The 14,651-nt window shown below is 36.1% G+C and overlaps 1 protein-coding gene across 1 annotated transcript in view; it reads right to left on the bottom strand.

Moving 5' to 3' along the window:
* Window positions 1-352: 352 nt before the first annotated feature.
* The window catches only part of CDH11 (cadherin 11), a 39,460-nt gene continuing 25,161 nt past the window's right edge, over window positions 353-14,651 (bottom strand). Inside the window, exons 6-12 of the mRNA XM_009282859.2 lie at window positions 13,222-13,409; window positions 11,433-11,686; window positions 10,289-10,425; window positions 9,967-10,088; window positions 9,039-9,156; window positions 2,645-2,896; window positions 353-1,657 (exon numbers count right to left, since the gene is read on the bottom strand). Coding sequence (XP_009281134.2) covers window positions 10,392-10,425; window positions 11,433-11,686; window positions 13,222-13,409 — 476 coding nt within the window. The 3' untranslated portion in view covers window positions 353-1,657; window positions 2,645-2,896; window positions 9,039-9,156; window positions 9,967-10,088; window positions 10,289-10,391. The remainder of the gene's footprint in view (window positions 1,658-2,644; window positions 2,897-9,038; window positions 9,157-9,966; window positions 10,089-10,288; window positions 10,426-11,432; window positions 11,687-13,221; window positions 13,410-14,651) is intronic.

Below are 14,651 nucleotides of genomic sequence, written 5' to 3'. Positions count from 1 at the left end.
TAAATGCATATTACATGGGAAATATTGAAAAGTATTACACTTAATTAAATCCAAAAAACACAGTAGTATTATACGAAGATTATTACTGTGTTCTGGGCCCAGCCACAAGCTGTAGATAGAGAGGGTACAAAATGTTCACCAGACATTACATTTTTTTTAATCTAAAAAACATTTGTAAAATGTACTCGATTTTTAAATAATCACTTAACAAGGCAACAAACCAACTACAAACACATAATAAATAAGGCTATTAAAAGGTCACAATTGTAGTAAATTAGTCAGAACTATAAATGGGACATTAGAAACACTATGTTTTTCCTTATATGCTTAATAACCAGAACAAGAATTAAAAAAGAATCAGTTTATTTCAAAGTCTGCTTCTTATATTGAAGCACATATTAAAGCAACAGTACAATGTTCATAAAATATAAGTGTGATGCTGTAACATTTCTTACATGTCAGAATACTGATATTTGTATGTATACTAAAATAAGAATTTTAAAATTGTACAAATAGATACATTAAAAATGACATAGAAATAGGGCGCCTCCCACTGCAACAAGACAGAGTTTTTATATCTGGCACGTATTAGTTCAAGATGAAAGTATAAGCAAAAAGATTTACAAGAATCAGCAGTAACAAGTTTGATGCTCAAGAGACATAATAATTGTACATTGTACTGTACATACATCATATGGGTTTAAGCTGGCTGAATATTATATATTTCAAGTTTAAAAATGCACTACCATATAGAGTGTCCATAGTTTAAGGCGAAATTACAGCTCAGAACTGTTATCTTTTCTAATTTGTGGAAGCTTCTTTGACATAAAAGATTTAGATGTTCATAATACATAAAAGATTTCCCTTATTTGTAGGTTCGCTTTTAGCATTTTCCTTCATTTAAATATTTTGTATTTCTTAAGTGGGTTTTTTCCTCTAGTGAAGTTGGCAGCCAACTTCTATATTTGCCTTTTGTAGGAAAAGGTACTTCACAGTATTTACCACTTTCATGTCCTTTTTTATCAAAGGAATCCTCTCTGTCAAACTTAAATGTTTAAATGAGATTTTTCTTGATTTTTAAAAAAATACCTGCTTACATTTCTTCTGGATTCTTCAGAACATCGGACACAGTTCTTAAGGCCAAATCTTAAACTTTATTGTTAAGAATCGTCATCGAAAGTGTCTTTGGAGCCATATAAGTCTGCAAGTTTCTTAAATCGAGGTCCCCAATTTTGTAGATAGTCGTAGTCCAAATCAGAATCTGTTGTCGCTGACTCTAATGAGCTAAGTGAACCAGCCACTGAGCCTCTTCCTTCATAGCCATAGATCTGAATAGAGTCATAAGGAGGAGCAGTTGGATCATTATCAGCCTCTTGTATTCTTGTGTTGATGAAATCATCAACATCAACGCTATTAGGAGCCGGCCGAAGCCCTGGTCTTGGCATATACTGATACTCAGGTTTTATGTCTTTACGAGGAATAAATCCATTGATGCCATCAGGGTTCTGCAAAGTAGCAATGTCAAAAGCTTCAGTATCTTCCTCTCCTCCACCTTCATCATCATAAGTAATAATGTTCTCTCGGACATCTTCTTCTTCAAAAACAATCAGAGGTTCTTTTTTCTGTCTTTTCAGTGTTACAAACAACACTACAATGACTACAGGGAAAAAAAAAGCAAGTTAGACTGCAACCTCAGTAGCTGCTTTATAAATAGATTATTGCATTCACTGAAACCTCAGCTTTTGTGCTGCAGTTCATCATGTATTTTTGCTAACATCTGCATTTTTAGCATACCTAGCTAGGTAAAAGCATTGATGTTTGTACATAGAATTGGACATACTGATTTGAGGTTTTCTGTTTGGGCTGAATGCCATTGCTCTTACTAATTGCTCATTACTGCAAGACTAATTCAAAGAAGAGCATTTGTGGGCCCCCAGTACTGCACGAATGCTGTGGCGCTGCCTTTTAGCAGCACAACCACGTGTACATCTGCAACAAAACAAAGATGAATCTTTACTTTCTGTATGCCCAAAGCTGAACTCTAATTCCATGTTTCATTTCCATGAAAATTGAATTTTTCTTAAGCAACACATGCCTTTGTTGTTGTGTTCCTTCTCGCTTCAAATTTCTATAGAATAACTTTAAAATACATAAGAAAAGAAAGACTATAAATTACTATGGGCAAATTAAAACATTTTATATAAATACTTTCAAACCATCAGGAAATGCTTTACAGCACTTTCTTAAAAGCAGGTCTTCTGAGCCATTCATTTGTCTTCAACACAAGAGGAGTTAGAGGGAAATAGCTGGCAGGAGACATTAATCCTGGCTGACCTCAATAAGGAACCTGTCATCCAGGGAAGATCACAAAACTTAAAACTGTATGTCATGACCTCCTTTCAACAGTATCCCTGATTAACTGATGTTAGGCCACAAAAGGACATTCTCTGAGCACACCTAGACGAATTCACTGGTGTTTGCTATTGCAGTTATCATATATTGCATTGCAGCCAGGCAGATTAGTACTGCCTATAAAAATAAATCTAAGAAATTAAGATTCATTTATCCATCTTGGAGCTGAAGGCAAGGTTAATTTTTTAACACAAACAAGTGTAGAAGAGTAATAAATAAAGAAGTTTTTTACCTAACAAAATCACAATGCAAGCAAGAATGGCAATTAAAGCTCCAGTGCTTAATCCAGCATTGAGGATGTAGGCTTCAGCATTACAGGAGAGCAAGGAGCCATTGCTGTCACAGCCACAGACCCGAATGGTGAGGGTGTTGGTGCTGCTCATAGGGGGGAGTCCGCCATCACTTATTACAATAGGAAGAAGGTATAAATCTTGCTTTTGGCGACTAAATCCTTCACGTCTAACAAGAACACTTGCTGTGTTATCTGTTTAAAGGAGAGAGAGAGTCATCATTTTTTCTTCCACAAAGTCATCCTCTTAGTAAATATTGAAAAAATATATCTTGCTACAACGGCTCTGAATTTTCAGATGCTTTATTTATACAATAAACCAGTACAATCTATTGCCTTCCTAATGACCCAAGAGCAACTACAGTATTGTGTTTCATTCATACAGTACCACACTCAATTTTAATCATTTTAGAGTGATGAGGGCAACACAAGAAACACAAAAAATCGTTGTTAGCACCTCCTTTTAGCACCCCACTAACTTTCTGGGAAACTCACAATACTTCTTCAACTACCAGAATGACTAGGCCTTGGCATTGCTGTTTGAGCTGGTTCTAGTCCCTTTCCAGAATTAAAGCCTTCAGTGGAGGGGAAAAAACAAAATCCCCCTGATTTATTGTTCTTGGTGTCAGACCTACAGGAATAGAAGGCAGAAATCTGTACCAAAATGGCCTGTGTTAATGAGACTCCCACTAAAATGAAAAGCCAACATTTGCTGTGTATTAGCAGATTTGAGCCTCGGTGTTGACCTGTTTCAATAAGAAACACTAAAGTAAGCAGTATTTTATCAGAACCTGTTTTTCACCCAAACTCCCAAAGCCAGAATTCAGAAAGCTTGATCATACATGCACAGCATGTCTGGGCACATTTTGAACTACGTGGCTGTGAGGAAGAGTTAAAAGTATTGCTCTAACACTATTTCCAGTTGTTCTCACTGAGCGGTTGCCTGCCATGGACCTCCTGGTGCAGGGGGCGGAAACCAAGCTGCCATCTCAGCACAGAAGATCATTTTGGATAGTCCTTCACGCTTCCTGGGGCAAAAGCATTTGAAAGGGAAGTGTGTGACATGAAATGCTGGGATGAGACAGCCGGTGCTTCCTGCTCCCAGCCACACCAGACAAAGGCGAGGAGACACAAACAGCATTTCTTTATTGTGCTCCTTGTTTCTCAGTTCTCAGACTGAACCAATGTTTATAAAATTGTAAACATCCTGCAGTAAATAAAATGAAACAATCATATCTGTGGTTTTCAGACCTTCAAACACTACTTTAGTATGAGGATTTACTTCACACAACCTTTTCTGTTTTGCCATGTTCTTTATTTTTCACTATGTAACAGAAAGAAAAAAAAAAAAAGACGGGTTCTTTCATCTACTAAGGGAGGGCTATTCACCTCCAACAGTACCCATTTTATTATTGCCTTGGGGTACTGCAGAAGATTAATCATTTTCCTGTTGAAGAGTCAGCATAAATTCCAGAATTTAATAATGCAAATCATAAAACCTCTCTTAATTATCTAATCAGTGTTATTTCCATGAAAGTTAGTGAATAAATTATACCAAAAGGGAAGTATTCTTGCTTTATATTAACCACCCCTGCACCCTTGTCCTACCCCTGATGTAGGACAAGGTCTGAAACTGTCCCCAAATTTGGTGGACACAGGTCAATTTATGGGATGAGAAGGATGTTTCCACTAGGGCCCTGTTTATCCGACTCTCCGACTAGTAACTTCTGCAGATCACACCAGAAAGGATGAAATTTTTTTTAGGACTGTCCTAGATAGGATCTCTTTGTTAGATGCCAAATTAATTCATCTCCCCACATCCACACCTCTCCTGCCAGGCCCACCACACCTGATGCCCAGTGTGGTTACCTCAGCATGACAGAACTGGAGTCTTTCTGCTACTGAAGTCTCACAAAAATAACGTCTGGATAGAAGACAGCTTGCTACCTTCTCCTTGACATGATGGTCATATTTGCTAAGGACAGAGAAGCTGATAAAGATCTGATTATTTATTACTTGTGGTTTTTGGAGGTGCCTTTTGTCTCTTTTCAGAGACTTTCTAACCTCCTAAATGTTTACATGCATCATTTGCCCAGCTAGGCTTTGTAGCACAATTTTTTAAAGGACCTTAGTGATATCAGCGTCTGTGTGATAGGAATCTTATTTTAGGACTTTAAATTAATGGGCTTGTAACAATTTGGTATAAATAGAAATGTAACATCTAGTATCTATTAAACTATCAACTAATACTTGAACTAATATATATTGATACAGAATAAAACTATTCCACAGGGTTCTCTAAAATGCATTTAATAATTCATTTCCTCAATATGAGAACAGAGATCTGCTCTATTAAATGAAAGATCACAACAGGACAGATTATTCTTGTGGCAAAAAATATGAACATTAATAGTGGGCTGAGCTACAACTGCCTAGAGGTGCAAAGGCAATCTGGAAGGAAACACAGGCAATATCATATATTTGTATATTTAATCTGTTGGCTTATTATATTATACTATATTATATTTTTCTTTAATTTTGGCAGCTTAAATAATATTCGTAACTAGAAATAAGAAAAGGATGGCAAATTATTCACTTGTTATACAGACTGACCAATTCCACTGCAGTCAATTACATTACACTAAAGCTGAATTTGATCCAATGGTTGATTTATCTGGTTTAAATTGAAGTGATTTCTAGTTTAATATAATTTTTTAAAAAGAAAAATCCAATCAACATGCCTGGCTAAAGTTTAAAAAGGACTACCATATATCAACCCTAAAAGGTCATTTTTTAAACTTTTTTTCTGTTTATGTTCACTTCTCACATTCAGAAGAAACATAATATCCATAGGAGGAAAAAAACTTTTACCTAGATAAAAGATAACATCTAATCCTAGCTAATATTCTCATCCTTGCTTTTTCATTATTTTCAAGTCCCAGGAGTATAACTATAATCCAGGTATAATGGCACTTTTTAAGCCAAGAAACAGAAGTTAAATGTCAATACCAGCTTAAAACTATTACTTAACACATAGGGGAGCTACTTGACTGACAGTCTTAACGAACACAATGGGGGTTAACACAAGACAGAAGGAAGAGAATAGCCATCTCAACACCATCTAGAAAAATACACACGCTCTCATTTTTCCAGCTATTATTGTCTGGGATATCCAATATCCAAAAGTGTTGTAAGTGAAGATTACCTATACTCTCCATGAAATCTTCACAATTAGAAGTTAAAATTGCATTACTTTATGGTGATCTTCCTGACCTTTGACTTTCGCCTTTTTTGTCTGGTGATCTTATTGACGGTTTTCCAATTTTTCCTCTACATACAGGCAAATGTAGCTTAGCTCTTGGGGGCTTGTTAACACATATATTGTGTAAGGAGGCTTCTAGATTAAAGAACCTGACTGCAGTGTGAGCATTATCACCTGTATCAGAATGTGAGTGCTGATTCAGCAAGAAACCTAAACAATTTCAGGGGTCCAACTGTCTAAAATAGTTACCAGGCAGTGGCAATTGCTGTGGATAATCCATGGCAAAATCCCGTAACTGTATTGTTCATATGTTTCAAAATGTCTTGATTAAAAGGTCTGAAATTGAGAGCCAGAGGACGTGTTTCTACTGAAAAAGTGGATTTCAGTCACTGATTTTAGTGGCCTCACAAACTTAATTTCAGTTGTTGTAAAGCACTATCTTGTATATTTGAGAACACTACCACACCTCACTTTTGCTATTGCAGTGTAATTCGTCCTTGTGCAGCATGGTAAAGCAAGGTGGTTGCAATCCTTCCAGCAACGTTGGCCATGTGCCAGGCCTCCACACAAGGTGAGCGAGCCCAAGTGAAGGACATTTCCGTTCAGGACAGAGCAGGATTAAAAGCAGGAAATCCATTTGCTAAAAATCCATCTCTCTGCTGTGAAGTGTCATGAGCCTCCGCTGCTCTTTTGAAGCTCTGACTTCAATGGGAGTAAAATTGAACAGAGCCTGGGCAAACACAGTGCAGTTTATTTATGTGGTATAATGTAAATAAACAGCGCAAAAGTAATTCAGTGTTTTATCGCAGCATGCGATAAGCCATTATCTCATGTTTTCTATGGAAGATAGTCTCAGCTGAAAAACTTGGTAACACAGTAGGCTGTTAATAGGATGTAGAATGTGATTACGTTTTTTGGATTACTGCAATATGTGATTACTTTCAGGAGTTGGTAGAAAGAAACTCTATTAAATGATAATTATAGGACTGTATTCACTTTAAAGTTCTGTAATAGACCCAAACATTGGAGTTTTCATTAACTGTTCTCCACAGTTAATAAAGCCATTTTTCTTTAAAACTAGCAATTCCCTCTGAAAGCGGTGGCATGGTATATACACTACTCAGATTTACAACTGAAAAAAGAAACTTTAAATAATCATGTAAATTATTTGACTTGCAAATGGTAACACACTCTCTCCGAGAAGTTTTTTTTATATGGAAGTACATAGAATTTTAACTTTTTTACTTTGCTCTCTACCATAACTTATTTAAAAAACAAACACAGAAATAGGTAAATTAACAACATCACTGCACTGAGGATTGTACAAAAAAGAGAGGATGGAAATGGATGGATTTCATTACACTATTCATTTCCTAAACACAAAATTATACAGGAAGATTCAATCCTTAAATACCATCTTGTTGAAACAACCTTTTGCAGTATTGTCAGGTACAGTCACTACATTCAACTGCCATCATCATTTCCATTACAAAATGTCTTTATCTCGGTTAACTTTGTCATTAAAAAAAAGAATGAATTTGCTGCATATGGAAATGAAGGATTAATGGAATTGGCTGGAGTCAGGAACCATAATACCATTTGCCTGCAGCTGTATCAGAGCATCTCAATTTTGACCTGTGCTTCCTCTGTTAGATTATAAAATCTAATCCATTTTCAATTTGATATGGTGAACATAAAATATCTTTTAAAGAGAAACTTGGCCTCAGGGTCTCAAGCAAAGAATACATTTTTATTTACTTCTCTCTAAAAATACATTCATCAATTTTTCAAATATTGTGTTTTACTACTTTAAAGAGAATAAATATATCCCCCCCTCCACTGGATCTTTTATGAATTGCTTATGTACGTACAAGTGTCAAGCACTAGGCAACAGTATTACTTTGATCCTTCAAGAATAACAGAAATTTTGTTTGGGAACTCTGATCTTAATTACCCTCACTTCAGATGTGATAGAGATATAAAGTATGCCACAACATAACACTTGAGAGGAAGAAGTCGTTACTGAAATCATGTATCTGGATTATGTTGCCTTTTGTACTTCTGGCAATCTAGAAGAAATCCCTCAGATTCATTATTTAAACCAGTTCAACGGAGTTCTACATTTCAGAAAACAGTTACGTTTCCTTCAAACATTAAAGCTTGCTAATTGAAACCAATTTCTTAGAAGCTGAAGCAGTTTTTTCCCTGTACAGCAAAATAACAAATGAACATTGAATGAGAATATCATATTGCTTATCATTAAATACATAGAATAAATATTAATAATGGCTGAACCTGTCTTTTTTCTGTTTATCCACCTCTGGCTTCCTCAAACTCTGCCAAGTTAGGTTCACTGATGCTATTATGTTAGATGATCAAATAAGTTTTGACGTTCACCTATGCCTGGGGTTTTTTTGCCTACAAATTTCTTACATCTTAACATCAATCTGAATGCAAGGCTCTACTACATTTCATGAACAGAAAATTGGCAAAGGGATCAGGATACCCATATCCTGAGATACACTCAGGCTGGGTATGTTTCGCAACAGAAATCCACATATGTATTTCCTACAAAAGGTTAGCGTGGCCGTGATTTTATTCCATTAGGAATCTAGTCCATGTCTCTTGTGATCCATAATTTTAAAAACTAGCAAGCAGAGAAAGGTGAACAAATACAAGCAACCTAACAATTTTCCTGCCTCAGCTAATTTTAGCCTAGCAAGGAAGTTTTCTCTAAATCAAGGAGGTCTGCCAGTTACATTTAGTGAATGTTTTTGTCAATGGTTTTTACCCTCTTTCCGGAAGATAAAATGGCAGTGGATTTTTCATGTAGGGTATGGTTATGTAATTTAAAATAAGTATTCAAGAAAATGAAAATAAGTTAACAAACATTACATTATTCCAAGAACATCCCTGTATTTCAGCTATATTTTTTCTGCTTTCCTCCCCTAAATCTCTGGAAAACAGACACTCTGTCAAAGTTAGTGAAAATGCTGTTGCATGACATTATGTTGGCCATCAGTTTTCCTTTGTCATTTCTTTGGACATTAGTATAGAGGGAATCTTCACACAAACCTCTGTTGTCTCTGAGTGTAAAATTTGGATTATGAATAATTTCAGGTGGTAAACTGAAGATAAATCTTGGTCCATTGGCTGAGTCATCCTTGTCATCAGCACTAATTGTAATAAATTGCTGTAAGAGAAAAGCACTCTGTAAACAAACAGCTCCTTCTCTGGTTACATCACATATAGACAGCATTCTGAGAAATCCCTTCAATACAAAGAATTTTGAAATAGCAGAAACCCCCCAAATACCTCAATAAATGTATGCAATTATAAACACAAAGCAGACTCAAAACTAGAACAGGCAATCTTTATTTGCTATTACATTTAACCAACACAGAACTATAGATGGAAAAGTATACACCTCTACATACATTCTTATATACAAATGTGTGTTAATGATAGCTTAGTAGACTAAATAAAATTATGCAGAAAATTCAGCAGCTCAGAGGGAGTTAGCCCAATGTCCTTTCCAAAATGCTACACTAACTCCAAAGGTGCAGATAATGTGTAGAGCAGTATTTCTATAGGATACTAACCCCTCTTCCTCGCGGGTAGTTCAGGGGTAAATCTGTAGGCTAAGCCCTCCAAGCACTGTACTGTGATTCTTCCCATAAGATGCTGAGTATTTCTCTAATATCCAAAACAGGCTCACAACTGGGAAAGCTGCTCCCAAACAGCTTCGTTGCCCATGTGATGGTAGATACTCACAGTCAACACCAGTCATATTCAATGCACAAAGCACTGTATCTATAACTGTTGGTAGCAATTCAAAATAAAAACACAGTAAAGTGCCTTTCTGTGTGCTCTAGGCATTTTGGCCAAAATTTCAAAATCAACGTTCATTTACTATCACTCATTTGAGCTGCCGACACAAAACTGGGCTAACACCCTGAAGAAAGAAATTAACGTGCAGGGAAGGTGGTGGGCACAGGCATACCTGATTGCTTCGAGCATTCTCACAGACAAACGCTTCATAGGCTGCTGCAAATTTTGGAGCGTTGTCATTGACATCAACGACCTTAATTGCAACTGGAACTTTGGCTTCCTGGTGTTGTTTGTCTATGGGAGTAAGCAAAACCAAAATGAAACAGAAGCAGGAAAACCTCTCAAAAACAAACAAAATCCCAGTTGTATCCAGGTAAAAATGAAATAGGCTAAAGTATTTCTATTAGGATTTATTGCAGCTTATCAAACTGAAACAATTAGAAGACTACAGAATTTATACCACTGATTATAAAATTTCTCAGTGAAATACTTACGGACTTCAACTGCAAAGACAGAGATATTATGCCAAGCAATTTCTTCCCTATCCAAAGCTTTTATTGTCTTGATATTGCCATCTTCTGCATTAATAATAAAATATCATTCAAGGTCAGTGTGTCGATCAATTGAATATCTAAAGAAGATTGAAAGTCAGTAATTAGATACAAGAAGGACTTAGTTTCATGCATCCAAATTTGTTCTATATCATTATTATTTTTAAATAATCGTAAGTAGTACATTTACTGTTACCCTTAATATCATTGTCAAAGGGATGATATGCGGTTCTTTTAAAAGGAGATTCACCTCGTTGGTTTCCACATTTAGAAAAAATATTACATCAGAATGTTTGTAGTAAGTGAAAATTATTGTTCTTTGAAGTCTCTATATTAAAGCCCCAAAATGTTCTTTATTTTCTTCTCTTAAAAAACATGGTAAAAATATCTACTGAGATATTTATGTTTTCTTCTGTTTCATATTAATCATGAAGATCTTCAAAGTTTTCTGATCTTTGGATTACTCAGAATATTAATCATACCAGATTATTAAATATTATCCATTATCTACACATTTGTACAGCTTTATACAGCTCTGGGTTTTGTATCTTTACCTTGCAATTCTTTGAAATGTTAACTATACCCACAAAACAGAGTTTCATAATTTAATTTACACTGAGAACATGACAAACAAGAATAAACGAATAGAAGACTACCCCTTGTAACTGCACAAAGTAGGTGTGTGTATGTGCTTGTCATTAGCAATTAACGCTTAACAATTACCCAACATAATCTCTAATCTACTGCGTAGACTTCTATGTTTTGAAAAAAAAAAACCATGCTGTGATAACAGCATAGGATATTTTATAGAAAATATAATTTAGAAGAGAGTCTAACACAGATAGATGTCCTTAAGTATATTTTAGGTAGACATAGCTATGGTGTGCTTTCTTAGTGATACAGGCTTTGAGAAACTAATAGCTTATGGAACAAGACATAAAAACAACTCTGTATGGTTAAAGTTATTAATATTCTGGGTGAATTTAGACTATTTCTATGCTAGATCTATCACACTATCGTAATAACTTGCATAACAATTCTAGAAGCTAATGCTTAGAAAGAAACAGCCTGCTCTAATGAAGCATACCTTATAGCACTGTTTGCAGCATCAGGGTCTTTGGCATGCACTTTTCCAACCACAGTACCAGATGCTGCATTTTCTTGTACTTCAAAAATATAACTTGGTTTTAAAAATACAGGTGGCTCATCAGCATCTTCCACTGATATCTTCACTGTTACTGTGTCCTTGAATGGCCCATTGCTGATGAACTTGGGATCAATATGTACATTGGCTGCCTCTACCTTCAGACTGTAGGACTTTTTGGTTTCAAAATCTAAGAGCTGCAAGAAACGAGAAGACAATGCATTCCACAGTTAGGAAAACTAGAGTGTAAAAGCAGTAAGCAGTCCCCTAGTATCCAATGACATAAAACAAATGTGAGCATCTGTCAACAAGCTTGGACTGAAATGTGTGTATTTAAAAACATAAAGACTCAAATGGAAGGAGCTACATTCTATGTATGGAGCAGCATAGGAAGGCACTCAAAATATCACTACAGAGTCCTTGTCTTGCTCTTTGCTTGCTGTATCACTCAGGAAATCATCTTTCCTGGGAAAATTAATCTTTTCTTCATGCAGCCTTCCAGATAGCACAAAGGAGCGATGGATAGGAAAGGGGTTCCCACAAAATGCCAGGCTTGGTCTACCCCAAGCTGTCAGGCATTCCTTTAGAGATATGGATATGGCTTAAATTGCCACTGGGTGCACCATGAGATAGGACAAAGAGAAGGTAAATTATTTAAGTAGTAGGGGAATTATGAAGATGGTTTGTAGTGCTTTCATTTCTGTAGTTCTTCCCATCCATATATCTCACAGCACTTTACAAAGGGGAGGTGAAATAATGCCCCATGAGGTAAGTCCTTTTGGGAACCTGATCAAAGTCACAGCGTATCTGCATTGTCATCAACATGAAATGGCTGCAGTGTTGCAGTATTGGTAGCCTCACAATGATCATGCCTTTAAATATCTGAGAAGCAGGTGCCAACCGCAATTCGCAAAGTATGCTAACGCCATAGACAGAATGGTGTGACAGTTTGCCCACGTTTTAAAATACATAAAAAATACACTCCCACCTCTAGAACAGATACAGTAATTGAACCACAGCATAGTTTTGACCGGAGGAGACCTCTGGGTCTCTTCCTGAGAGATTGCCCCGATGTGCAGGGCAGGGCTAACTTTGCAGTTAAGTTGCCCAGGCCTTCTTCTTTGCGTTTTGATTATCTCCAAGAGAGATGAATAGCTATAAAGATACAAAGGGCAAAATAATAATGCTTAAATAATGAATAAGATTTATGGTTTATAATTTGTAATTTAAAATTCATTTAATAACACTTTTAAAGATCACACTGATGGATTGTATATGACATCACCTCAGTATTTTTGCTGCTTTTCGCATAGCCTGTGACTCCTTCAGAACAATATTGTGGACAATGCACAGCTGAAGAATTCAAACTATAGGGCATGAGGCTGTTCAGACCGAACATAAAGCAACAGTGAATGTTTGCTACTTATTAGCGCTAGGCAAAACTTCATTAACAATGAAGCTGATGGCATTGTATTTTACCGTGACTTTTTATTATGAATTCATTTAGTTTGTGCAATTAATCCACTGTACAGTATTTATGTAACTCTTCTTGGTTATTTTCTTCCATTCCAATTCAGCTAATGGGGAAATGGAATATTAAGAGTTAATCACAGCTTCAGAAACAAATTAAGTGAAATTGCATTTACTGATATTTTAGCTTAGGTGGTAATCCATTATTATCAAATATTCTGTCAGCAACAGAGAATACTACACATTAGTAGGTATTACTCACCTTCTTAAGCTTTACAACACCTTCCTGAGTCTCATAATCTGTTGTAATCTCAAACATATCCATGCCATCTCCATCAATGATGCTGTAAGCTACTAAGCCATTTTCCCCAATGTCTGGATCTTTGGCCTTCACTCTTCCTACTTCCTCTCCTGGGACAGCTGCTTCTGACACTGACATCTGGTACACACCTGGTGGAAGGAAAAAAGGCATTTGCCTTAAGTATGCAGTCTGCTCTCCAGTTGTATATTTACTCATTTAACTTGTAAGTTTCAAATAAACACAGTAATTTTTTTACATTTTCAAATCCCCTGAAGGAATGTTATGTTATAACAGAGCTCTGAGAAGCAAGTAATCTGTGAAATCTTAAAATACATTGCTAATCTATATGAAATTACCTCCTCGCTGATATTTTACACAACATCTGTGTGTGTATCTGTTCACGGTGGGGTTAAAAAGACAACCAATCATTCGGAATGCAGAAATTGTTGTGACATCAAGGTTATCATTCGTATCAGAAATGTTATTACAATAATGGAAAGAAAATTCTCTTTCATATGACTCATGGTATGACCTTCAACTCTGTAGAGTCCAGAAGCATTTCTGCCCATTCATTCAGGAGCCACAAATTATATACAATGAATTAGATAAGACCTCTCTGCTGTGCTGGATGAAGAATCAATCGGCTTTAATTTGGAGTGTGAACGCATAGTAGTATAGTAGTAATGATTATTGAAATTTAACACAACAGAGAATACTTACCAATTTGTATGGGATTCCATACCAAACAAAAAATGGCTTTCCCTCATCAAACTCCAATAGGAAAACCATCCCCAAATATCCCACAGATGTGTTGCCATACAGGTTTTTCCTTGTGTATTCAGGGACACCAGAGGAGAGCAATGCTGTTCCTGGACAAATCTCTCTCCAGCAGTTGTCCTTTAGGCAGCACTGATTCCAGGACCTTCCCAACCCACTCCAGAGTTCCGATAACATAACCTGATCCTAAATGTACAAATCTATGTCAGCATTTTCTGCCACTTCATCAGCATTAATAAATTGGGAAGAAAAAAAAAAAAGCATGAGAAAATAAAATAATCTAATTTATTCCCCGCTCCATAATTGCTTTGTCGCTACACGAGCACCCTAGGAACATCAGGAGACTTAGACCAGGCAGGGACTTGGCTCATTACCCATAAAAACAATTGGCACATGTCATCAAAATAGGTCATTAACTCCATTCACAAAGAACCCAAAATTTAAGCACATAGCTCATTAAGGGTTTGAGCAATGAACAAAAAAAAAAAAAAAAAAAAAAAAAAGAAAAGAAGAACAAAAAAATCAATCACTTGGATGTTTATATAAACAGGTCAAATCCTGGTTTTGAGTTACAAAGCATTCCAAATCAAGGTTTTAAGTTGGAGGGTGAATGA

Source organism: Aptenodytes forsteri, unplaced genomic scaffold (assembly GCF_000699145.1).
Source record: "Aptenodytes forsteri isolate BGI_AS27 unplaced genomic scaffold, ASM69914v1 Scaffold70, whole genome shotgun sequence".
Lineage (NCBI taxonomy): Eukaryota > Metazoa > Chordata > Aves > Sphenisciformes > Spheniscidae > Aptenodytes > Aptenodytes forsteri.
The sequence above is the reverse complement of the archived record's forward strand: the minus strand, read 5'-3'. Positions and strand labels throughout refer to the sequence as shown.